The sequence below is a fragment of the Hetaerina americana genome, unplaced genomic scaffold, assembly GCF_022747635.1.
Source record: "Hetaerina americana unplaced genomic scaffold, ioHetAmer1.1.p SCAF_3, whole genome shotgun sequence".
Classification (NCBI taxonomy): domain Eukaryota; kingdom Metazoa; phylum Arthropoda; class Insecta; order Odonata; family Calopterygidae; genus Hetaerina; species Hetaerina americana.
Genome location: NW_027286874.1, coordinates 38622124 through 38648988, shown reverse-complemented (window position 1 = coordinate 38648988; position 26865 = coordinate 38622124). Strand labels below are relative to the sequence as shown.

General features: G+C 35.5%; 2 protein-coding genes across 3 annotated transcripts in view; one reads left to right on the top strand and one right to left on the bottom strand.

Annotated features, from left to right (window-relative positions):
* The first annotated feature begins 234 nt into the window (after nucleotides 1–234).
* LOC139690026 (uncharacterized oxidoreductase YjmC-like) lies at nucleotides 235–26865 on the top strand. 2 transcript variants are annotated; one of them, XM_071587206.1, is made up of 11 exons: nucleotides 235–478; nucleotides 3104–3295; nucleotides 4625–4813; nucleotides 9161–9222; nucleotides 9542–9595; nucleotides 12556–12651; nucleotides 15565–15760; nucleotides 18413–18567; nucleotides 20239–20349; nucleotides 21632–21738; nucleotides 26237–26864. In XM_071587206.1, the coding sequence occupies exons 2-10, from the start codon at nucleotides 3133–3135 to the stop codon at nucleotides 21680–21682; spliced, it is 1077 nt and encodes a 358-aa protein (XP_071443307.1). In that variant the 5' UTR covers nucleotides 235–478; nucleotides 3104–3132; the 3' UTR covers nucleotides 21683–21738; nucleotides 26237–26864. The 2 variants fall into 2 exon arrangements, with proteins under 2 accessions (XP_071443307.1, XP_071443308.1); XM_071587207.1 differs by lacking the exon at nucleotides 235–478 and adding an exon at nucleotides 513–671 and having other exon boundaries at nucleotides 26237–26865.
* Nucleotides 25195–26865, bottom strand: part of LOC139689998 (meckelin) — a 34283-nt gene continuing 32612 nt past the window's right edge. Inside the window, exons 17-18 of the mRNA XM_071587163.1 lie at nucleotides 25375–25517; nucleotides 25195–25291 (exon numbers count right to left, since the gene is read on the bottom strand). Of these exons, the coding sequence (XP_071443264.1) occupies nucleotides 25211–25291; nucleotides 25375–25517 (224 nt within the window). The 3' untranslated portion in view covers nucleotides 25195–25210. The remainder of the gene's footprint in view (nucleotides 25292–25374; nucleotides 25518–26865) is intronic.

Below are 26865 nucleotides of genomic sequence, written 5' to 3'. Positions count from 1 at the left end.
CCCCCCTCGAATGAGAAGCGAGTGCAAAAATATCTGTTCCAGTCTTGGGAACAAAATCCCCGTTGAGACCACTGTACCTGTCCGCTTATTCGAGTCTCACTCCATCTGTGGACGTTCAAAGCAGAGTCGATGCTGCGCACAAGGCACACTCTCCCCCCTTCCCCACCTCCTCAATCTCTCCCTCACCCCACCCCCCCCCTTCTACCACCTCGCACTCCACTCGCATCGGCCGTCGCCAACCCTCACTCCTTACCCCCGCTATCGTGAATCGCGCGGCGGAGGGGAGGGGAATTTGGCACTCGGCTCCCTCGTCGCCAGAACCACCAACAATATTCGACACCGAGACACCATCCAGGACGCAACGCTCAGCGAAGAGAGGCCGGTCGAGAAGAAGAGCGAGCGATTGTAAGAGGCGACAAAGTCGCAGGAAAGGGAGACGCCGCCGTGGGCCGATAACACAACTGAGCTCCCGTCAATCGTGAGTGTGCTTCTTGTTTCGCCGTGCAGTGAGTGAGCCTCAAGATCGAGCACCGGCGGACTGCCACAACTCCCCCGCCCGTGCGAACGACGCGGCCTTGACGGCGACGGCTTTCTTTGCACGCGTGGGCCGCATCCATCCCGTTCGCCGCTGCGCTTTCTCTTTCGATTCGCGCCAGGGAGGAGGGCCAAAGGCGAGGTTTAGCTTTTAAAAATGCCTAGAAAATCGCCAGAGTCGTAAACATTGTAATCCAAATCTACAAGTGTGGGTATCAATACGAAGTGTGAATGGGTTTGGCGATTCGTGATGCAAGAACTTGATTCGTATCTAATTTGGATATGACGCATTTCAGGGGCAAGGATAACAACTGACGGCATAATTACAGGAATGTAATTATTTTTTTGTATTGCTTAAAACCTGGTTGGGGATGTGAACTGTATATACGCCACCTCCAAAGGAGTAACCTATGTAAATATTTCAACATTCCAAAAGAGTGGGTTAAGAAGCATTGTTTCTCGTAGTTTCTACAGGAATATCAGAAAGGACATAAAACATAGTTTCTCAAGAGAAGTATTTATGTAAGGCTACTGTTTGAAAATTAGTGCGTCTGCCATTAACGCCTGCAGGTTGCAATCAAGGCTGGAGGCAGACAAACGTAGCTCCTTGATTAAACTTAACCTTCACTTTTCCACCCCAAATTTTACGCGGTTGTCATTTAATTCCAGAACGTAACCGTGGGATACGTTTAAATGACGAATTTATGGAAATATATTCCATGGTGTATCAAAGCTTCATAAGGAGAAACGGCCAGCGATGAGGTCATCAAAACAATAAACAAAACAACTATGAAGTAACCACTCGCATAAGAGCCCTTGAAATTAATTTTTCCCTTGAGGTTTTCACGGTGATGCCCAAGAACAGCAAGATCGATTTTGCAGCCGAGGACAGAAAGAGTAAACACGTCGATAATAATTACTCCGTATATTAAATATGTTAAGGGGATATGTCGACTGAATTTCTCAACAACCTTGCAGGACTTACCTTCTCCCAATAAAACAATCATCAATCAATCGTCAATTAAACAAAGCATCGAAAATTAAACAAAAAATTAGTCGAAGGGCTGAATTCATAGCCTTCCGTCCATATGAATAAAATTATTATCGTATAAACTTTTATCATGTCTACCGTTGTGATGGACTTTTCAAAATTTGTACACGAGGAATATTTTTTCCATGTTCCATTTAATAACTTTCTCCGCGATTTTCAGATTTAATCAACCTGATAATATGTTTTTCAGAGTATCGCGTTCAGTGGGTCTTTCAGTTTCAAAAATATCTCTTCAAACCTAATATTATCCTCCATGGAGCATTCGAAATGGGGAGGGGGGAGGGCGATCTATGAATGAAGTCGTACGTTCACTCCAGGGCTCGCCATCGCGAGAGCGGGGTACGTTGGCATGCTTACTAATCGATGAATCCGGCCAGGAAGCGGGACAGCAAGATGGCCTTGAAAAAGGATTTCAAATGTAGGGCAAGGTCGAGCGGACCACGGCTGTTATCCTAAAAGCTAGGCATGTTCTATTTTAGGTGGTGCCACGCTAGATTTTTCTCAAAAGAGCAGTAGAAGGTCGCAAGCAACATAAAGTTGGTCCTCTTCGTTTTGAATAGCAGCCACGATGAGAAAAATACGCCGAAAGATATCGAGCAAGCTGCCGGACTCCCTTTTCCTCAACCTGTACACCTAAGGAGTTTTACTCTTTTCATCTCTTTGCTCCCAAGGTGTTGCGTAAATTCATGAGCGAGTGGAATTAATGATCGAATCCCCTTTAAGAACCTTACTTCCATCCACAATCCTTTGATGACGCTAATAATCTAAGTTTAAGATTGTTAAACATATAGCAACAGATAGCACTAGCCGGAGTTCAAAGGTTCTGAATGAGAGTTCAGAAATTTCCAGGAATGTTGCCTGCCTGCAGCAATTCTGGGCAACGAATGTCATCAATTATTCGCGTTTTCCAATCCATTGTCATATTATTTAATTCATATAGATTACCACCGGAAAAAATCATTGTGGGCATACCCATTTCTTATTTAAATATTCTTAGAAGATGCCCCAGGATGAATATAACTACTGAGAACGCCAAGATATGTATTTAATAATTTAAAAATTGCATTTGATACCAAATTGAAAAAAAACACTTCGATATAATCCCGCAAATACCTGTTATAACGATTGAATGATATACTTTTCTGATGTAATATCCGATTCTTACTCCGCAATAATATCCTGATTTTAAGAAACGACATTTTTAAAAGCTCCGAAAGGTTTGATGATGCGTAAACCCTATGTACGTATACTTTTTAGATTCATGAATTGAAAAATGATCAAATTGAACTAGATAAATTTAAATTTTCATTTTACATTATCTAAGTTGTAAAAGTTTGCTTGGTGAATGTAACTCTTTTGCTCTGCTCTACAATCCTCTTTGATGTACAGCTCAAATATAGGCTGGCAATTGAAAAATATGCATAGAAAAATGTCTACTTTTATAAGTCCCACGGGAGAAATAGTTCAAATACATGTATGTGTACATATTTCTTATCAATTGGCCCGTTCAATTTTCAGTCGTACCATAAACGGAGAACATTGGAAATATGGCTTCGAAAGGATGTCTAATACCTCTCCCCGAGATTCGCCGCTTCATCAATGATTCGATGATCAGCGCTGGCAGCCCTGAATCCCATGCTGCTATGATGGCGGAAGTCCTCTCAGCGGCCGACTATAGAGGGCATTTCAGCCATGGATTAAATAGACTAGGTAAAGCGATCTCATCTCCTCAATTTTAAGCCGCCTTGATAATTGCTTTTTCAGCACCTGCAGTAGCAGCTTATTCTCCTATTACATTGTTCTCCACGCCAATACATTATCAGTTTTCACTGAAAAATAGTTTCGGGATTTTCCACCCTTATCATTTCTATACACTCATTGATTACTCATTGATTTTTTTTCTCCTAGCACTTTTGATTGAGAAAATGGTTATCGGAAGTATTTTTAGTGGAAACACTGACCTCCTCGGCAACATCCTACTGAAGTGTTGGTTATTTTCCTAGCGAATTTTCCCTGCATTGCTGTGCTCTACTACTCCTACGCTGATTTTTGTCGCAAAATCCATTGAATGTCTCTGAAAGTAATCTATATGTTTTCAAGAATCCCTTTACTGTTATCTTGAGTATTAACAGTTTTGTGTTTTCGTAATTTGATCTGCGGCAAAAATTTTCTAAACGAGAATGCGTTGCGTGAATACATATCACTGTCCTAAGATGATGTAGTACATTTTGTCGTAAGCCCCAATAACGGTGAGGGTTTTCTTTCGTCCCTAGAGACAATAAAGAGAAAAGGTTATCCAAATTATCGGCTAAGAGTCTGTTTTTTCATATTTTTATATTTCTGTGGCTAGAAAAATAAATCTTTGAGTAATTGCTGGGATTTTTGCAGTCGAATCGTTCAAAAAAGCTGCGGTTTGAAAACCAACGTCAACAATGAGCTTGAATTTTCTTCCATTAAACATTAGTGTGTTCCCGTTGCGTTAATTTATGCAATGCAGGAGGACATCTTTATATATAATTATTTCAATATCCAGACATGATGTGCTGAGAAATAGTATTTTTTGGCTACTCATTGGGGAAACTCAGTTTTTTAATTAGGTTTAAATTTAAATAAAAGTAAATAAATACATTCAAATATTTAAGCGAATCAAACAATATCTGTAGACATATTCCTGTCCAGCATTAGAAAGACAAATAAAACGTTTGGAGTGACGGCAATATTATTTTTAAAGGAAGGTCCAAAAAGAAATTACATCACTCAATGAAACCCATGGGTATTTGCACCTCCTCGAAGATGCTGGTCTAATTCCTAACGCATCGCTAACGAAAAATAAACTCACGGTTGAAGGAAAAAACTTTTAATTTATTTGTAACATTTCACAGTGCCCGTATTCGTCTTTTCCCATGCTCTGTCCTATACCAGATACTATACGATGCACTTGCCTACCTTCCTCTGCTATACTTCCGATGAAATACGATCGTTACTCTTTGAATAATATGGAATTTACCAGCTCCCATCGTTTGACTTCTCTCATTACAGAGATGTACGTGAAGGACGTGATGACCAAATCGACAGATGCACATGCCACACCGGTGATAGTCTCCGAAAAAGCATCTATAGCACTGGTGGACGGTAGGAATGGCTTGGGCCCCGTCGTTGGAAACTTCTGCATGGACCTCGCCATGAAAAAAGCCGCAGAAACCGGGGTGGGATGGGTCTCCGCCCGGGGTAAGTGATCATAATATTTCCGTTCACATTCAAGGGATTTTTGTTGACCCCGGTACTATTAGCGGAAGGAGAACCTTGGGAATTGTCTTTATTTAATGGCGTTCATTTAAAAGTTTTGGAACACAGTTTGATGCATGCTCCCTCCTGGAAATCTACATATTTCTCATGGAAATCCATCGATAGATGTCGTAGTTCCCATGGAAATTGCGTTCTTATTTATTTCTAAAGAGAGCTTGCTTGATCGAATTATTACTATAAAAAATAATATTCAAAATTGAAGCTAAATACATAGAAAAATATGAAGTAGAGAAAGAGAAAGAAATGCCCTGTGGAAATCTTAAAATGAACAAGGTATGGAGTTTCTTTGGGACTGAAATATAGAGACGTATGTGAGGTTATACTAGGCTTTTAGATATTTCTTTGCAATAATATAATACATTTCTGGCAGGCTCTGTAGAACAAAATGCTACAAAGCATTGGTGTAAAAGAATGTAGTCCAAAAATTTTCTTACGAGTGAATGGAGAATCCTTATAAATAAGAAAATGCAAAAATACAAAAAGACTATAAAGAGCGAAAGCACTAATTTACAATTTAATGTCCACAAATTTGTATCTGGGCAATATTTACGCATGAGAATCAACAAATAAATGTGCATAAGGTTTAGAAGTTTTATCCCATAATTACGGAAATTCCCTTCTCAATGTCGTTCAATACACCATTGAGAAATATATATTTTAATTCAGTCCAAATCAAAACCTGCTGTAATGGCGTAGCGTATGTAAATAGAAATAAGTGTTTTTCGTTTTAAATGAAGAATAAATTTCGGAGGGTAACCTCGAGATTAAGTACCAGACGATACTCATTGAAATTTTCTCACAGAGAGAGAAAATTTCATCAATCAACAGAGAAAACTCTAGATCCAAATTATAAACGAAATGATTAAATTTTAAAAGATGTAACTACAACAAGTATTCACAATTGATTAGTAAAATAAATATGAATATATGTGACCCACTCAGAATAAGTCGCTGTACCGTGAAAATGAAATTTGTGGGTGTATATTCAATTGAGAAACAAAAAATATTAAAAAGCGAAAAATTCTCAATACAGTGTTTGTGAATAGCCATAGATATAGCTCTTGCCTGAACTTCCTTTTCCCACAATGTAAAAAAATGAATGAATAAATTCCGTATAATAAAAGTAATGGACCGTTAATCAATAGAGTTTTTTCCCATAAAACTTTTCAAATCTTCCTAACACATATCTTAATATGGTGCTGAACTTTGGCTCTTACATAGTCCCATCAAATCACTTGGATAGTGGAGTTTTTATTCTGTATTTCACACACACCCATCAAGTACGGTCAATTTCCTGACTGATAACGGATTATACACGAAATATAGTTTGTATGTTACGCACATTCGTTTCAAATGATAGATTTTACTAAGCAGTTTCGATCGGGTACAAAGTTGAATCTAGTCCAAATTTATTTTGTAAATACGGAAGTGTCATCAGCAACGAAATCTCAAGCCATTCTCCTTACATAACAGTCATAGTTTCGTATGAAATCTGGCAGTGAGCATTGCATAGAAGCCTCCAACTGGAGAAATATCTGTAGCTTTGAGATTGCCCCTAAATCCTGTTAGCAATTTTAACATGCTATAATTTCCGCTTGTAAAAGTTCTTAATTAAATTACTGGGCAACTTAACAAATAATCTCAACCAAGCTTTTCCCGGCTCCTCATTAAGAAGCTTAAACATAATGGTCACCGAGCATTATATAATCGCTAATTTAAGGCCTAACATATTTTAAGACTGAGCATATACATGTACAGCGCTCTACGCTGGCGATGTTAGATTAAACGATTATATCACCACAGCTGGTGTCGAGAATTACACCACGGGAGGTTTACGTAAGTCAAAGTTGAAAATACGTAATCGCCGAGGAAGCGCAGACGTCTTTGAAAGTGATAAGATCCGCCTCGATTCGGTAGATAACATTAGCTTGCAAACAAATCAATGTTAGGAGGCATTTATCCCCACCTCCACGTACGTATATGAAAGCATTCGATTAAAATATAAAGGTAGCAAGTGTTAATTTATTTCTTCTATCTGAATGCTGAGCAAAATTATTTTTAATTTATTCAATTAGTCAAGCCAGATCCAGAGAAACATTCTGCTGTCAGCGAGTGCATGAAGGGGAAAGAATAGAAGTTGGTGCCTATACTCGCCATCCCTACTTATAGTGAATCCAATAGGAAATTGTGGTGATTCGCCTTTTCGGAGTGTCTTACTCTTTACTTTTCGGAGAGTCGTATAAAATACAAAAATAGTGCCAGTGATATTTTTTTTTAATTTATTAGGTAATCTACCGGTTAAGGTAGGTTTCTGGATGGACACAGCTATTAAATAAATATTTTGTGACTCCTAACAAAATACAAAATCCAGCATCCTACTCTACATCAGACCCCTCTTCATCTCTGATTACTTTCTTCCTCCCTTCATCCCGTCCAACATCCCTATCCTGTTCCTTCCCTTTCCTCTTTTGCCCAACATTCTCCCCTCTATCAGTCTTCAACATCCCACTGCCGGTCAACACCCTCTTCATCCACTTTTCCTGCCTCCATAGGATTGCTCCCAACAAACCCCTCTCTTCGCCCACCATACCAAGTACTTCCTCATTTGTTTTCTTCCCTGTCCATTTCACCTTCTCCATTCTTCTCCACACCCACATTTCAAAAGCCTCCAATCTACGTCTATCCTCCTGCTTCAATGACCACGTTTCCGCACCGTACATAGCTACGCTCTAGTGATATAACAAATAAAATTAGAATGATATAGCAGAGGGAGACATTACTCCGGAACGTCTACCTTGTCACTCTTTGAAACCCCCTGTATTTTCTTTGCGGTGATTCTAGCAATAGACATGGATGCTTTATATTAATATGGTGCTTGACGTGTACGACCGGGACTAAAATTCTATACTCAAATCTAAGGCGCAATATTTTTCGGATAAATCTATGAACAGCTCTCCAGAATCGATCGATGAGCAAGGAGTTCGAGCTATCGGTATTGATTTCAGCCGTACAAATAAACATACTTTCTATTCGAGACGTTTATCACACTGCGCGTAAAATTCATTGTACCGTTTAAGCATGGAATCGACATATTTGGTAGCGTAAACAGTTTTGATAGTCTACCACACTCATTAAAGCATGTAGTACGTTCATAACTTGATCTGGCAATAACTTTAGGGGCTACACAAACCCTCGGAATAATAGCCTAACTTTTGCCCCAACATCCCTTAAAGGCAAATATCTTTCGCATTCACTGACGTTACCAATGGAATCAGAGAGCAAATTCAGCAGTTGGAAGACACTAGCATGATGAAGGCTGGTTGTCAATTAAGGTGTATTAGCAAAACAAGCTAAAACACAAGGTCTTTATATCGTTCTCCCAGGTATTGTCTAATAGTGACCATAGCCACAAGCTGAGCCATTATTCATCCAAAAACCCTCCTTTCATTAAATAGAAATACGTAGGGCCACCTATTTATTAAGAATAAATGTTCGGGAGTACATTTCTCTGTCAGATGAAACCTTTTCTTGTCCTCACCGCCAAGAGGATGGTTGCAAGACTTAAAAATTACAAAAACTTCAGCAATCTTCACCTGGAAGTCAATAAATATTATTTTTATGTTTCCTGCCAATTGAACACTCTTGCTTTTTCTCGTTCCTACGCAAATTTTCATTCAGTTGGGAATAAAATTATGTTGATACACGAAGTAACTTGCTAATTTTACTACTGGCACATCAGTCAACCTAAGGGCTCGAATCCTGCCTTAATGAACGTTATGTTGCCTCGCAATTAGTATGGGAAACTAATGCTTCGTGGAATCGGAGCACCTTGAATATAATTGAATTTGTCCTAATGGAAGACAAACATACATCAAAATTTGTTCGTTCTAAATTTAAACCCACGGTACTTAAGGACTAATGGACTAAGTATAATTCAAATAAATCACGATTACATGTGCGTGGGTTCCTTCAAAAAATCACTGATAATCCAAAAGAAATGACTATTCGGTCTCACAACAAGATGCATATCAATAAGCTTATGTAGTTTATTTTAGAGCTCCTGTGGTTGGGTTTTGAAGCATCCAGTTGAGCCTCATGGTCCGAATGTCCTCTCATAGACAACAGTGAATTGAAACGAACTTATGATGGACCAAAAAGTACTGTTTTTAGGAATTAATTATCGATAATATCTTGTTAGTAAGCCACTTAAGTAAATAGGTTTGATAATTGAAAAATTACTGTTTTTTATGAAAAATATTGCTATTTCAGGTACGAATCATTATGGAATCGCTGGGTGGTACAGTTTACGAGCAATGGCCAAGGGTTTCGTGGTAAGACATAGGTTTACAACGTCAAGAGATAAAAAAATTCATCGTTAAATCTATAACTTCTCCTGAAAATTTAGCAGAAATCGCGGTTTTTTTCCTAATGAATTTGAAACACTGGTCAACATTTGCCATATATCAGCAATGGAAGAAATATTTTACAAACGTATTCCTTGATTTTTCCATTAAAGCTTAAGTACAAGGGAAAATGACGTTTACTGGTAAATACAAAATATGAAATTATGGTAGCTCTATTTATCAAATAAATCATCAAAAGGAACAACTTAACCACATCACTGAACTTTATTGAACAATTCAATTTCAGGGTCTATCATTCACCAACTCGTCTCCACTTCTCAGCCCTACAAGATCTAAAGCAGTGAGTAAACATTTTTTATAATTTTTAATACAACATTCATTCTAATTCACGGATAGCATCATTATTGAATGATAGACCATCGCATCAGTTCAGTATTTGAATGCACGGTGCTCTGGCAGTTGAGGTAATTGATCGCACTATAAAAACCCGTCAAGTCGTCGAACGTGAGGCAACATTCATGCTCCTGGCAAGACTAAAACTCTGTGGTCGGTCAGTTAATGTCCAGGTACCTTCATGAATGAAATGGACCGATTTCTATGAAAACCACGATAATCTATACGATGCTTTGATTGGTGATGATAGAGTTCACCGTACACTAAGCCTGGTAGTGTGTGAATTGCACACATCAAGGTAGGGAGACCAGTTCCTTTCCCTGTGCCACCTATGGTTTCCCAGAAAGATTTTTTAGTGAAAAATTACAGTTTGCGCAAAGCTGTGTGTGCTCAGATGTTTTTCCCAGAATCGATGCAGTGGCCTCCCAGCTCAGTAAATCAGTAGCCCAGCACTCTACCCACTGGAATACCACACCCCCTTTCTAAAGCATTGAGGAATTTGGTAAGATAAAAGCAAAAATCCACTTGCCTCTTGGTAGTAATATCGGACGAGGTTATTCCTTGAAGTGATGAGGAACAGATTTGATTATTTGGAAATTCGTCAACAGATGCTCGACGGAGAAGTCATACACTCGTGTAGGTGATTGTTACTGAATTATGATGGGTTGATGATGGCTCCTAGGTAGGGTTATACGAGTTGATGAAGTGGTATAGTAATCAACGGGAAAGTTGGAAATAAAAATGTTGAGAAAAACGCGACGACAAGGCTACCTGAGCCAAAGGTTTTCACTGGATGTTGTTCACTACTCGAGCGAGGGCTCTGGTGAGCCGAGGAAGGAGAACTTAGGGGAGAACGGAAGGTTCAAGGTGTAGCTATGGAGAGCAGAGGGTATTAGTGTATGTGAAAGTGGTGTGTGTGAAGGCCGTTAATGTGTGTGGGAGTGTGAGTGGAGTGAGCGAGCATGCGCGAGCCTCTTTTGTTATGGGGTTCAAATGGATAACTGGCAGGATATACTTTAAAGAGGGGAGATATAATGGAGCTTATATCTGAATTGAATTTTATGGTGGTTTTATTAATGAAGAGGCATTCAATGGGATAATACAATTGCTCATGGGGTGGTTTTCCATAGGCTTAGCCCGTCTATTACGAAACTTCTCGATCTTCACGTTTCTAGAGAATAACCAAATTTATTTATTGGTCAAATCTGGCACCTCGTGGCCGTCGGTTTGAGGAGCATTTCAATATGAAAGGTAGAAATGAGATGGACTTTCCCTATATGCCATGGGGAAAGGCCATTTCACCATAAACGTAAGATCACTGAGTTTCGTGATGACACCTTAGTAACCAGAGATAATAACGCCTGGACGTTACCTCCAGATAGCCACAAACTACGAGTATTACTTCGTACGATTTCGTATTAATCCGATAATTAAACGCCGGAGGGTTCAGACAGTAGCCGAACGCCCAATTTAGATTTCTGGATGTTGGCTGATTTTTTATTATCTCCTGCCACCTATTTATCGAAATACTGGCAAATAAACTATTTTCCTGGTGAGATGTTAGTATTTTTAAAATAATGACATTTAAATCTGTTGATTTCTGCGAGTGAATTTGTCTGTACAGGAAAAATAATGAAACATAGTTGGTAGTTATTAAAGAAAATGATCCCGTCTACCATCCAGGTAATTCAAAGATAAGAAATTCGATTCTCGTGTTATTCAATGAACATTGTTCAAAACTTAGGCAGCACGCAAGTCAGCAAGTATTGGTTGAAAAGATTAACGATATAAATTACGATTAAAACGTGTAGACTTCCTGAGAAATCTGAAACTCCATACTAAAACGTGGCCAGTTGCTCCCATGGAGTGACAACGAAACGATATCCAATGACGCCATCAATTAACTAGTGTAACACAGAAATGGGAAAATTAACTAGGCTCAATTTCAATTCCGCTACTAAAGTTGTAATCATATGCACCCGCATAAATTACATTTCCATAATTTAACTAGTTACGAGTATATTACAGTTGCTTTGATTAAAATCTGGTCTAGGAGATGAGTTCCATAGGAAAAGAAATGTTATGTGTACTGTTTTCAAATATAGTTACTTGGGTTAAAACATTCAGATGCATGATACAAGAAACTTCTTTAGCTGTTTAATCAAACTACAGGTACGGATTCGAAGATTAATTTATGATCTGCTTAAATTTTACAGGCCATGCTATTTTAAAGTTTTGGAGAGGGCTCGTTTTAAAACTTAGGGCTTCGAAATCGATAGTACTTCACCTAAAAAAAATGGGAAAGGATTATGCAAAAACTTAATTTGAATTAATAATGCGAGGTAAATAAAAAAGTAACGAGAAATTTCTCGATTTTATCGTTATTTCCTGAAAACCGTGAATAAGAGTACAAAGCATCTAAAAAAAGTAATCGTCTCCGGGGACTCATTTATTTTCACTCAGTTTTTCCCGCCATTGCAATAAAGTATAAAATTCGGGGCAGACTATGATTAGGTGTATCTTTAAAATTTGATCCAAATACTAGTCGTTCTTTCAAGCTCCAATAACTGAAACGGCATACCTGTAGAAATATCATACTCGAAAGAATAAAACAGGGAAGAGGATTATGTATTTGGATGCTACAGCTGATTTCATATGAGGAAAATGCAACTTACTCCGGAATATGTCTGGTATATACAACTATTTATGAGTGTTGTGTTTTAGCGTTTTGAATTTTATTCAAATCAGCGTCTTAATGGCATCAAGTGATTTGCTATCGCCATACCAATTGTATTGCGTTGTATTCGTGTATTAATGATTACTCACCATAGCAGTCCATTTAGCTATGTAATATTTGCTTTCACAGTAAAAATTCATGCATTAATTTTCTAACGTTCGCGTTTTTAGGCGGCACTTGGCACCAATCCTATAACCCTAGCAGCTCCTGCCAAAGGGGATTCCTTCGTCTTGGATATGGCAACATCTACAGTGGCGGTTGGCAAGGTATGACATCAGTGGTTTACAGTCAAGCAAAATTAGGTGTATAATTCCACAGAAATAGTAAAATCAAATACCATACTAACACGGAACTTGTGTTTCCAATGACACATCTACTCAGAGTAAATGTAGCATTAAATTAACATACTCCGTGTTGCGGTTCTTTTTGGGCGTGTTCGCGTTTACTCTCTTGCATTAAAAATTTGGAAAATTACTTATCCTTTTCATGTAAATTTGAAATGTTTCTAAAACTTAAAAAACACATGTTCAAATGTTTTCGTTGCAATAAATGTGTGAATACACGCCCGGTATAATAAAAACGTGAAAAGAAGATAACATTTTCATGTGGTAATTTTACTTACCAAGATGTCGAGATGATATATGAAAGCCAATCAAGTCAAAGAGATTCGATTAAGGTGATTTTGGCAAAGCCCAAGGGTTTAATGGAAATAAGCGTCAAATCCCAGTCCGCTCCGGTTCGTATTGCGATAAAAAACTCTGCCCTCACTTGCTATCAATAGAGTGATAATGTAAGTTATCTCCAACGTGATAATGAATCTAACTAACACCTATAAAAAAATAGCCATATAATCATGTGGGTCACCTATTATAATGGCCATTAAGTATTTAATTTGCACTGTCGATCAAACTTGGTTAACTTTCATATTAAAATTAAGGGCAAATGATTAATCAAATTTATTGAACCCAAATCGATTTACCATTTTCTCCTAAGCTAAATGGCTCTTATTCATAATAATCTTGTCCTTTGATTGTTCCCACCATGATAATCACTACCACTGAAACATCACTGATAAATAAAAAACAATAAGAAGAAAAAATAACATTCTTGTAAAAAGAGCGAAGACTAACAGAAAAGAGGTTGGATGCTTCTGAGGAACGGTAAATTTTCCTGTGAGATTCACCCCTAACATCTATTAGGTTGTAAGAGGTCATGTTATGCGGCCCTGCAGTTTATTGAGCCTTTTTCAGAGGATCGATGAAATTTGGGCAGGCAGCGAAAACGAAAGGTAGAAAAAAAGATGGAAACCAGCGAAAACGAAAATCGCACCGCATACAGACCGTAAAATATAACTATAATTTTATTTTATCAAATCATATGTCCTATGAATATTAACGAGGTTGCGATGTCTGTAAACTAGCTCTAGTTACACAATTTGGAATAAGGAATTTTTAAATCCTATGGCGAACAATTGGAAAATCTTACGAATAATTATGTATGGCCATCTGACTTAAACTCCCTCGTTCTGTATTGCTAGGGCCGGAGCAGATCAACCAAATCTACATGTATTGATGGCTCTACAACAGCTACAGACGAACATGAAGAGAGAGAGTTGGATTTGGAAAAGAGTCGTGGAGGTGTACTTTCCGACGAAATTAAATAAAAAGAATAACCTTATGCTAGGGAAACGAGCGCTCCTAAAATTCACGTCACGTTATAGAAGTCCTAGTCGAATTATTGAGGATTTTTTCAGCATATGAATGATTTTATCTGAGCATAATACAGATGAAATAACGCTGGCATGTCTCAAACATTTACCTGAAATATTTTAGGTATTTTTCCTTAATCAGTCACTAAGAGAACAATTATTAATGTGCATAAGCGTATCTCGATTGTGCAAGAAATTCTAGGTATGTATACAAAAGAGGGCTATCCCAGTTGCCTGATTCTCTCATATTGCCTTAGACTCCCCAGCTGGAAGACATATTCAAAAGGATTTTGGTATCTTTTTAAGAAAATATGCAATTCCAGAAACATTAGCTTTTGATAGCTCGTCATTAAATTGTTTCATTTAATCTTTTATTAATGTCTCATCATAGATCTAACTGGAGTTAACAATTGAAATCCTAAATAATTGACCATCTAAGTTTTCATTCTATTTTAGCTTAAACTTTTCTTTCCTTGTCTTTATTAAATTAATATAAAGTTAGAGGGGTGATTTAAGCGATAAGTTTTCCTAAGAAATCCTTCGAATGATAGTAAAAAATCATTTATGAAAGAAAATAATCATATCATTGAACTACTTGGACTAGGAATTAAAACCGCTGGCGCCCTAAAAGCATCAAAATACGAAGAAGGTGCCAACGTATCTTTTCGGCTTTGAAATAATAGAGAATATTAAGAGAACAAAATCCTAGTATGGCCGTAACAGCTCCACATATCTAATCGTGTTGTTGCGAAGTACTGAACTTTCTCATAAACTACCTAAAGTAAATTAAGTTAAATAATTCAATAGCCGTTCATGTATGCATTACTGCATATAAGCTGACCACGGTAGTCTGGCGGATGTAGAACATTTGGCTTACAAACGAAAGAGACGCCAATCTACTTGAATAGTCGAAAGAAATGACGTCACTATATAGGAAACGAGGAGAATGCGACACTCAAAAATAGGACTTTACAGCTTCTTATACATGGGTGGTCTGAAAAGTTTCCGACCTCAAACATTTCAGAAAAAATGTCTTGTATCTTTGCTAGGTCGTAAACTTTTCAGACCACCTTCGTATTTTTACTTCGCCTTCAGTACCATTGGAAGGCACTTATTGTGCCGGTCCACCTTCTTGACGCATGATTTATTGCGCATGAATACGTAATTTCGTCTCCGAGAGTGTACGAAACACACGCCTCGTCCCTAATAGAGCCGAGCCGTGTGTTAGATACACATAGCTCATTGTCAGATACACTTCGAATAATTTAAATTTTCATCATAATTGGTTGCACCAAAGCGCATATACTTTTTCTGTTGCCCTCCTTGTGCTTTGATTTTAAATACAAATAATCAACTTTAATGAATAAAAAAATATTTATGTCGAAATGGGAATGGTGCCTTTTTATGTGCTCACTCGACGTTTTCCGAGCTCTAGTTCAAAGAGCACTTTTTTATCTTTCGTGCCCAACAGATTGAAATGCAACAACGTAAGAGAGAACCTCTCCCCCCGGGTTGGGCACAGGATAAGGAAGGGCATATAACAACTGATGCAGATAAGGCTATGGAAGCGAGCTGTTTGATGCCCTTGGGAGGAGCGGAAGAAACGAGTGGATACAAGGGAACAGGGCTTGCACTCATGGTCGAGATTTTCTGTGGCGTTCTCTCGGGTGAGTATCGAAGCTATGGATTCAACGCTCCCTTCTGTATGTCATCAACCTTAATGCAAACAATGACATTCTCCATGTGAAGTTCATGGACATGCTGCTATGGTTTGTCGAGCTCCTCCAATATGATAACATTTATCACGCTTCCAACACTTATATTCGTTATCTTCACGGTATGATATCGGGTGGATGGATGCATTCAACTTAAAGTAACTGCGCTTGGTTTTAGGTTCTTCAAAATGAGTGCAATTGTTATGGATAAAAATGTGAACTTAACATGTCCGTTATGGCTTTCCATCCGCATAAATACTTCTTATAAAGCATGTTTAAATCTGGAAGTGGCTCCTTATGAATTACGTTTCCACCTCGGTACCTGACTTAACCTACACAAATCAAATTCACGATTTTTCCAGGGCATTTATCACCTCACGCTTGCCCGATAGAAATAACATATATTTACGAGAACGCAAATGAGAAACCACGCACTGTTTATGGCTAGAAAAATTATGCACGAAAATGTAATCGTAAGCCCGCGGGAATAAAAGAATGACTTTTTTTCTATCACTGAACTATACCGCTAATTATTATAATATTATTAAAAATGCGTGTTTAGATGGACAGTGTCAAGTGGCACACAAGTCCCACGTTTTCTATTAGGTGAATGTCCAAATTAATTAGATAAATACAGTTTTAAGACGGTGAAACTAAGAGAAACTAGTGTTAAGGGTCCATTCAAATGATCCTGGGATTGACGATTGTCTTTGTGAATATGAAGAGAACCTCAAAATGGAACAATTATAATTATGAGCGACGGCAATGTAAAACCAAGCGAATATATTTCAATTAAATTAACTCCAAATGGGATTACTTTAATGTTGATGATGGATGTGTCCATAACTAGTGGATCTGATGCAAAATGACATGGAATCTACGGAGAAAGATTTCACCCAAAGTTATGCATTCGCTCTGACAATTTCTTACGTCAATTTTTGAGCTTATTTTTTCCTTGTGATTCACACTCTAAATTTACGTAACTCTTCCTCCAAAGAGAACGAATTGTTCGTCAATTCTGTCCTGTTCAATTTACGCGAAATCTATTTCTAAGCAATATGTAAGAATGGATCGTTTAGAGAGGGGACTAAAAGGATAATCTACTCTACATCAGCCGCCGCAAGGGCGTGTGGCGGGGGGTGTTAGGTCACCAACCGTAAAAAGGAAAAATACCACATGCAAAAAAAAACAACACGGAAAATTACACCCACAGCAGCGTGCACACTCATGCAAAAATCCCTTCATCCAATACTCATGCAAACACATATACCGCAAAACAACTTAAAAAACTGCACCCCGTGATGCAGCACGAAAGCCATCCTACAACACGGAAGCCAGGACACAACAAGCAAGAAATTGAAACATCACTACCACATGAAAATGCACCACGAAACACTCTACCCCCAAAGAGTCTGTAAAAGGCGACCCAACGTTGCAGGTAGCAGGAAATTGAAGTAAAATATTGAATAATATATATAGAATATAATAAAATATTGAAGCAAACTAATCGCCTATAGCTACATACAAGAGTTGCTAGTTTTCTATAATATCTCCAACCTCTGGTGTTGACACAGGAGAATAATTATGAATGGAGAAAAAATTGCACATAGCAACCTGTACCCTGTATTTCATACACTATCAATCGACACAGTTGATCCCAGGTACCTTGACATCGGCAGGCAATCAAAAGACGAATTAATATTACTTCCTACTAAAACTATTATGAGAGCCCATCAAATATGATCATATTTCCTCCAAATCCTTTCTAGAAACACCTCTCAAAAACTAAGAATCAAAAAGAAAATACAGGCCAAAAATGATGATGAGTAATCAATTAAAATATCGCATGCATGATTAAGTCCATCGATGTTCGATATAACATACAAATATGCACAAAAATAACTAATGCTTGACAAACAATACTGACCAATCTCGATTGATACTATCAAGATTTATATCATGCAAATTTATGAATTAATTAAAATAATTCAAGTAGGTACTCCATAGGTAGTTTCCACAAGTTAATCAAAACAAAGGATTTCAAGGACTTTAACTTGGTGAAACAACTTCTTATTAAAAAGGTAGTATAAGGAACACTTTACAGAATTTAATTGTATCAATGGCATCCAGTTTCGTCTATTATGGCATCATCAGGAACAAAATATCTTTTCAAGCCTCCTGGCATATATAAATAAATATACAGTTAAATCTATGAGCACCTGAGTCAAGATGGTGGGTAAGGGTTGGTGAGAAGGGGGCTTCACTTGGTTAAGGTCGTCTGTGACTGGCTAGTTATACGGAATTGCTCACTTGATGATACCATAGATGGTAAAACCAGTCCCACTACAATTAAATTCTGTGCAAAATTCGAAATGTATAAGTGCTCATCGGACAATCTTTTCGATAATTACATTAATATAAGAAGGATGCTTAAGTTGAACTTGTACTGATAAGCAGTTTATAAAATGTGTACATGCAGAAAATATCGCACATAAGTCGATTACCTTCTTTTTTAATATATCTAATTCTAGTTCCCGTTGAACTAGTCTAATAATATTAGTTCCTTTAAAATTAATATCGCCTATATTTAACATTTCATTCAAGGATCAAAATATGGACCATTTATTAGGAGTTGGAAAAATACTTCAGAGGAAGCAAATCTTGGTCAATGTTTTATTGCCCTCGACCATTCTGCATTTGACTCAGGTTTTGAAGATAGACTCTCTCATCTTCTATCAACCATCAGAGCAATGGAACCAGTAAGTCAGCAGTAAATATATCTAAGAATTCTATGTAGAGTTATCTAATATTTAAGGTTTTCAAATGTAATTACTTTAGCGTAATGACTAACTCTCAAAATTCACTGAGCACATATTTCTTAAAAATTTTCAACACTGTTCTTGGGGCATGGATTAATTTTTTTAGCTTCACTTCAGGAGAATGTGTTCATGTGCAAAGACAAAAAATGATCAGTTTTGAAGTATTAAATGTTTTAAAAAGATTTTTATGATACATTGTTCAAACTTTTTCTAATTTTTCAAATTTGTTATGCTATGAATCTCATGAAAGAACTAAATTGTGTGATTTTTGCTAGGATTGTATAGAGCATTTTAGTCCTAAGTTTCATTACCTTTTCATCATGTAGCATTAATTCATTGGAATGGACCTATATATTTGTATATTGAGGGATATTCTGAGGAGCATTATCAACATAATGCAAATAAATAAATATCTCAACATGGAATGATTAAGAAATCATATTCCTGTATTCATTCACCTCGCTCAAGCAATTACTTATTGAATGTTGAAATGGCTGTTGTCTCCACACATTATTGGTTATGCTCGAAAAATGGTGATCAAAGTATTGCAATATGTAAAGTGTGCATTCTATATATGTACCATCAATAATGCTCCAGTTACAATAAAAAAAATTAATTCAGAGGCTTCACTAATTAAATAACGTGAACAAGTACCGCTACAATACTTGTGTACATGAATGATATTTCATAGGAATAAATATTTCCTGTAATTGATACGCAGTATGGGTAAATAAATTGTTTTTAAACATTCCTGAATTATTTGTGTATACAAATAACTTATAATAAATCTTTAAAAAATATACTGTAATAAAGAGATATTTTCAAGTATTGTTAATTCATCACTATCCCAGTTGAAATTCAAGTAGGTGGAAAACATATTAGTCTCATAACAATTCTCAAGGTGTATGTGCTTTCAATTCCAGTAGGTGATTCATTGTGCATAGGATTCAAAACATAGCCCCTGTATTGTTCATACAGCTTTATAAAATACAAATGGACTTTATAGTTATCATTGCCTGTATTCTTTCATATTTTTACGAAAAATTAGCACCAATTTAATTTGTTTTTAATAACTGTAGCCCATTTTCCAATTTTGAATATGCATCCGAGTGATGCACATTTTATAAATTGTCTAAATTCTCATTTCTGAAATGCTATAAAATAATTATAGGCCCTCTTAATTCAAATGCTTCCTAGATGTTAACAATTTCATAAAACAAACATGGAATACTTGATGCTTTAATTCTACAAGTTTAAAGTTTTAAATCATTGGATAAAATGACTACAGTGATGCCTCATTTACTGCAAATTACCTGCAGAACAAAATATGAGAACTCAAGTCAAGGTAGAAAAAACTTTGAACTCACAATAGACATATGAATGAACTAAATAAGGAGTAACTGTAATGCATTTAAAGGGCCACAAGATGCAGTATAAACATTCTAATAAAATTTGACAAAACATAAGCTATGGAAAATCATACATTTTGATGGGATAGAATGCACTTGCCATTTGAATGCTAATTTTTGCTAGTTAAATTGCCCAAGCTAATTTGATACTGCCCTATACATTACATAATCAATAAAAAGAACTTGACTCACTTTTTCCAAGGCTAATCCTGAGAAAGAAGTATTGGTACCAGGAGATCCAGAAAAATGGCACATGAAAATTGTGGATGAGCAAGGAGGCATTATATATCACAAAAACCAAATTGATTCTTCGGTAAGTGAAAATTCTTGATTTTGTTCAAAATTTACTAATGCATCCCTAGTGCATGCTATGAAAAATAGCCCTTCTAAAGCAAACCCATATAATTTTAAACCTATTTCTTTGGAAAAGCAGAAGTTTGAAATAACTGGTCTACTCGCAGGACTATTGTTCTTCTCATGAAAATTTATTTACGCAAACAATCAGCTAGAAAAATGCTGTAAATAGTCCAAAGTTGAAAAAATGTCAACCATTTTTATCTTTCTATACGGAAACAAAATGGATCCCAAAAAAGAAGGAAAAGTACTAAGGTTATATGCAAGTTTGAGAAAATTGACTGCTATTAACATTGACAGATTATTTAATAATCCACATGCTTATAAATACTAATAAAACAAGTTCTTGAGAGACTGCGCATGCCATTTGTCTAAATTTAATGCCATTAAAATCATTAGCTGATACTTAAGGAGGTAATTCTCCATATCACCCTGGCTAAGCTAATTACATGAGTAAACATCATTAAAAACCAAAGAAATTGCATGAAATTCATGTAGTCTAATTAATATTATCAAGAAGAAAATTAGAACATTCTACAGGAGCTGCCATTACATCTTTCATTATTTGTTATTAAGCATGTTGAGCAGTGTATTTGAGATGCAACAGTTATTCCCTTAATTTAGTGGTACATACTGAGTCCTGTTTTGATGCTAGTTGACACATATTAATAGGGAGTGAATTATTAGTAAAAAATTAATATATGTCCTTTAGGAAATTTTCAACCCAGTAAATAGACTTTGATATCCAATTCTTGATTACACTCACCATATGTACATTACATTTGTACCCGCCTAAAAGCAACTCTCTCACTCAATAGCATAGCTTATTATATCACACACTAAATGTCATTTAACACGAAAGAGTTAACCTCTCTTTGTGCACCACTTAGCCTCCAATATAAGTTCTAAGCAATCATCAACCAGCTAATTATGTGGGGGTCCCTGCCATCTTGTCCCTCTTTTAGAGCCACTGTAAGCACTCTCCTGTTTTCACATTGGCTGTCTATTCAATATATATTATAATAAAGGTCTGAATCAATTGTTTTTGCAACAAAATCTACAGTATAGGGCCATATATTGTGTTTTTAGTATTTTGTTAAGGGCAATGCAATTGTTCATGTTATGATTTTCAGCTTTCTAATGCAGAAATATTTATTTTTTAACATTATTAAGATGAAATGTCTATCCGACCTATTAAACCTGTTTTAATTTTTAACACAAAGTTTGATGCCTTTCCACAGATGCAGCTGGCCCAGAAATTGAAAATAGCACCAATGAAGGCTGTCAACTGACAATAACTAGAATTTAGATGCTTAAAAAAATTGAACATTTAACAAGGAGATAAGATGTAAGTGTACATTCCATAATAAAAGAATGAAGACTAACTTTGTGGAGGTGATAATGTTGCATTGTAATGAAACCATGGTGGTGAAAAATAAAAAGTCCAGTAGAAATTGCAAAGTTAGTCTTCATTCATTTACTATGAAAGACCTCCTTCAAGGAATGCCATAGACAGTGTCTTACATTCCATAGATAATATTCCATTTCATAATATTCATTTTCATTACTTGAATGCGGTAAGCTGCATTATAAATTGCCATCTATCCTTAAGAGGTTAATATAGGTATAAATAAATACAACATTTTTTTCTACTATAAGTAAAAAATGGATAAATGAACTAAATAAGCATCAATATAATTTTGTAATTTCAGCGGCAAACGTTTTTAAAAATCTTCACCATACTTTGATGATACTTTCTACACATGTTACAATTCTGTAAATGCATACCTAGCAACAAGTTATATTGAATCGCATTAACATATTTGCATCGAAATTTCTTACACTCATTTTAAATAAACAAAGATTATTGATATGGAAATAAAATTTATTTATATACTCATCATCACTGGTTGCTCTGCCACATGGGAGGTTCAATCATGGTTGATCTCCATGCCTTCCTGTCTTGAACCATTTTTTTCATTTCTTCCCCCAATCTTAATTATGTCCAATATCATAAAATTCTTTCTCCCTCAGCCTCTCTTCCTCTCTGACAGTCTTCAACAGGCACTCTTTCCTCATGCATAGCCATAATCCATTAGCCTATCTTTCCTAGATTATCTTTACCAATTTTGTCTCCTCTTCAATCCATCATACTACCTCCTCTTTCTATTCACACACTAATGCAGCTTTTAATAAAGCCTATTCCTGAAAATGTAGCCCTGAAACAATAAATGCATGATCTCATCATAATATCACTATGATTAAAGGTGAAAACATTCAAGCAGTTCAAAAATAAAGCTTTGCTTGATACATTAAGATATATATTCCGATGATTTTTTGCATTTCATAAGCTTTGATGATCCATATGACCAAGAGGTGTTTGCTTAAGCCATTAATGCCCGTCAAGTTTCCTAGCAGTCTAGTTACCCATAATTTACATAACACCCATAGCTAAATCAGGGGTTGATCCCAGAACTTATAGGTTTTGGGAAAATGAATTGTTCAGCTGATAGTCTGGTTATCTTGAATTAAAATGTTTATATTATGTATTATTATAATAGGTCTTCCATAGAATGTATGTATTACATAAGTAATGATCATAACAATACAAATGTTTAAATCTTCCCGAAAGATGCACAGGAAGAAGTTGATTTAAACAGATGTAACTCATCCCTTGTAGCTAGAACTTCAACCATACAGCAATTTCTATCCTGGGAATAGATAAGAAAGTGATGTTCAATTACCTAGGGACAGCATGTTTTTTCATGATATGGTACTTAATGATTCTCAGAATAATTAATCTAAGGCATACATATTCTAAGTGATAAAATGTACTTTTCAAATAAAATAGATTTAAGATATAAAATAATGGTGTTAGGATATTAAACAAATTAATCAACCAATTTTAGCTAATTTAAACCTTCATAATCCTGTTCATCACTATGATAAATAATAGTTTTCAATCACATTTGAAGTATTTTTCTAATAAATACTGGTTGCAGTGTGCTTGGTAAAAGTTCATTAATGAAACAATATATCAAACTACCGGCAAATATTTTTTAGATTAAAATATCTCACAAAAATACAGCATATATATTATTGATTATAAAACTTAAAAACACAAATAATAACTACATTTACTGAAATAAATTAAGTGAAACAAGAATGTTCTGATTCACATCACAAATTAATGTGTTTTTAGGATAGCGCCATAAAAAAACCTTCTTAAAAACTTTTCATCCATGGCACTCTTGGAATAATTAAATATTAAAATTGTCTGGATATAGTTTTTGTACCGCATACAGATAGAGGCATAGCATATTCACTGAGAAAATATTTTAAAGTTTATGTTACTTTCCCACATCTGTTTTTCAATCAAATTACCTGTAAAATCAATATTACCTATCTGCTGCAAGTTACCATTTACCAGGGGAGATAAATGCACCACTAATTGCATACAGAATAACCCCACCTGGCACTGTAGTAGTATTAATGATCTTAATGATTATACTAAAAATATTAAAAATACTTCTCAATTAAGTAAAATCATTAATAATTTTTTTTCGGATGAAAATTGAACTTAATGAAGATCAATGAACAATCCTAGCTTGATTACACAGGGTTACACCAAAATTGTTACATTGACATTTCATCATTAACAAAAAGTCTGCTCAACTCATCAATATTACTCAATTCTGAAATGCTATTTATCCACTATGGCTGCTATATAGTAATTTGATTTGTTAAAACACAACTCATAACACCAAGAAATGTTTCAAAATTTCAGAAAAATACTAATTTGAAGACAATGATAAAGAGCGATCATAAAATACTTAATGGACAAAAATTTAATTTTCGGTCCAATTGTTAGCATAATATTTTATGCATTGCAGCACTAGTGTAGCCAGTTGTTGCATGTTGAAATACATTCAGTTAACCTACACCTGCTTCCGATGATGAAAAAATATTTCCTCTAAGGTGTTCCTTTACTTTGGGAAAGAGGTAAATGCAACATGTAGCTAGGTCTGGAGTAGAGGGAGAATGATGAACACACTTCACATAGGTTTTCATGAAATATTAATCCACAAAACATTTGTGCTGTGTGGTCATGCATTATCATAGTACAGTCTCCAGCCCGTTTGAAACTTGGCCCTTAAAGATGAATCTGGCCTTGGAAAATTTTCAGCATAATCCGTAGTATGTTCCATTTACAGTCGTGTGGGCTGATATGAAATGTTAATACACCAGTCTCTTAATATCAACAAATGATATGACCATAACTTTCCCACCAGAAGCCACCACTTTTGATATTTTGGTGATTTTAAAGATATCCACCAACAGCTTGCTGTTTGCACTGAGGATCAAAATAATGTAAACAAGTTTCACCTGAGGTAATAATCTTCAAAATAAAATCATCTTCATGTAGCATCTATTTGTAGCTATCTAACAGTGAATAAATCCACAAATGAACTTCCTGTTGCTAAGGTATGAGATGTCTGGAAACCCACTGGGCACAAACATGTCTCATGAGAACTTTTTCTGTTTCAGCATGAGGGTAGCACCCAATCTAATCTGATCAATGGATTCTAATCAATGAAACTTATGCCACATATACAATACATATCAAGCTAAAAATATAACTAAACTTTTGCACGGTAAATTATGGAAGTAAAAAATGAATGATTACACTTTATCAAACAGGTCTTACGTAAAGTAATTTGAGATAGATTATAAGAGCAAAAAAAAAACATAAGTGACTGGAATTTCATTACAGCACAGGATTTTATTCGGAAATATCTTAAAACCCATTTTTACAATTTTTATATCAGGAACCTCTCATCAATTAATCCTTTCTGAGATATATTCTTCTTTCCAATGGTACTCCTTATCCATATTATAACCTGAAATTGTGGAGTACATAATTACAAATGTATAATGCATGTACAAAATATTAAGAAAGTTCAAATTTAAAAAGCATCTATACCTTATCAATTACAATAGTTGAAATTGCAGCAATGGTATAGTCCAGGAAAAGGGCATCAATGAACATGAAAGTCAGGAGGTTAAACGTGGTCAAAGTAATTTCATTGCCATATAAAAGAACTTGATCAAATGAATGTCCATTATCTGAAAATGTTACGTACACTGGAATAAAATCACTTGAATTGTATGTAGTTATTATTTACTAGTATTTTTCTTAATCACATATACCAAGCATTTCAGTTGTATTAAAACATGACAATAGGCTTTTCCAAGTTTTATCAACGCACAAAAACTCCCCAGTTAGGTCAATATGAGTCAGAAAATTACTTTGCAGATATTGACAAATATTTAACCCTGAAGAAGCTTTATTTTTTTGAGAATTTAGGAAAAGTTTGAACAAAAAGTCTAGACAGTAAGAGATTTTAGTTTACATGAATCTACCACATGTAAAATACATCTTTCTTTTGTTTCAATAATTGTACTGAACTTTCTTCATTGTTTAGCAAATATTCTGCCTGTTTGACAATGTAAAATATTAACAGATTTAGGGACCCACACAATTCCAACTACTATTTCAATGCAATTACTTTAGCAACTCTTGGTTTTCAAATGTGCTTTCATCATGCATATATACCTTTATAATCTCTATCTCAACTATTAATTTAGTTCTCATTGTCATTGAAGTTCATGAATGTATGTACTCTGTATATTAAATAATTACCAGATTAATGCCATACTTTATAAAAACTGGAGATAAAAATTAAAATTTTGAACATACCCTGCCTCTAAATTTAAAAATATTATCTAATGTTATTTGCACAATATGGACCTAAAGATAATTTATAAATGATGTTCTATTTTAGGGAATGACAGCTGTAACTAATGAGAAGACTGGTCTGTCATAGTCCTTACACTGAGCCAAAGTACTTTTTAAGCACATACATACTGAGACATTGATACTGTGACTGAGGTACATCAGGAAGCTGACAATGAAATCCTTAGACATTGATCCACGACCCTGCACCAGTCTTTTTAAAACATGATGCTTCAGTGCATTTGACGATAGATCAGGGAACAATTCTATATGAGTTTTTCTGATTCTTTTTTATTAAATTTACAAGTGTTATAAAATGGAATTTGATTTATCCCATAGCAATAATTCCTTTAAAAATAATGAATAATTACTGTTACATCTACTTGAAATCACAAGAAGGCAATATCTGATCTGCCTCACTGACAAAAATAAAATAGGAATTTTATCTGTATACAACTAAAAATCTACGAAGAACTGTAATATTTTCACATTCTCAGGGGTACTTAAGAGCATTCCTTATGCATTTTGATGGATTTAATTTTTATACCTTAAGTGTAAAATATATACATGGTACATGATTATTAAGAAAATTTAAAAAATTTAATTGTTAAACATTATGTGCCATAATCATTAATATAATATTTATACAGTATCAAAGATTTGTGAACTTAAATTATG

Coding starts and splice junctions, on each gene's coding strand:
- LOC139690026 (XM_071587207.1), top strand. CDS start 3,133: ATGGCTTCGAAAGGATGTCTAATACCTCTCCCCGAGATTCGCCGCTTC. Junction 12,652..15,564: donor CTACAGTGGCGGTTGGCAAG/GTATGACATCAG, acceptor CGTGCCCAACAG/ATTGAAATGCAACAACGTAA. Junction 20,350..21,631: donor AAAACCAAATTGATTCTTCG/GTAAGTGAAAAT, acceptor GCCTTTCCACAG/ATGCAGCTGGCCCAGAAATT.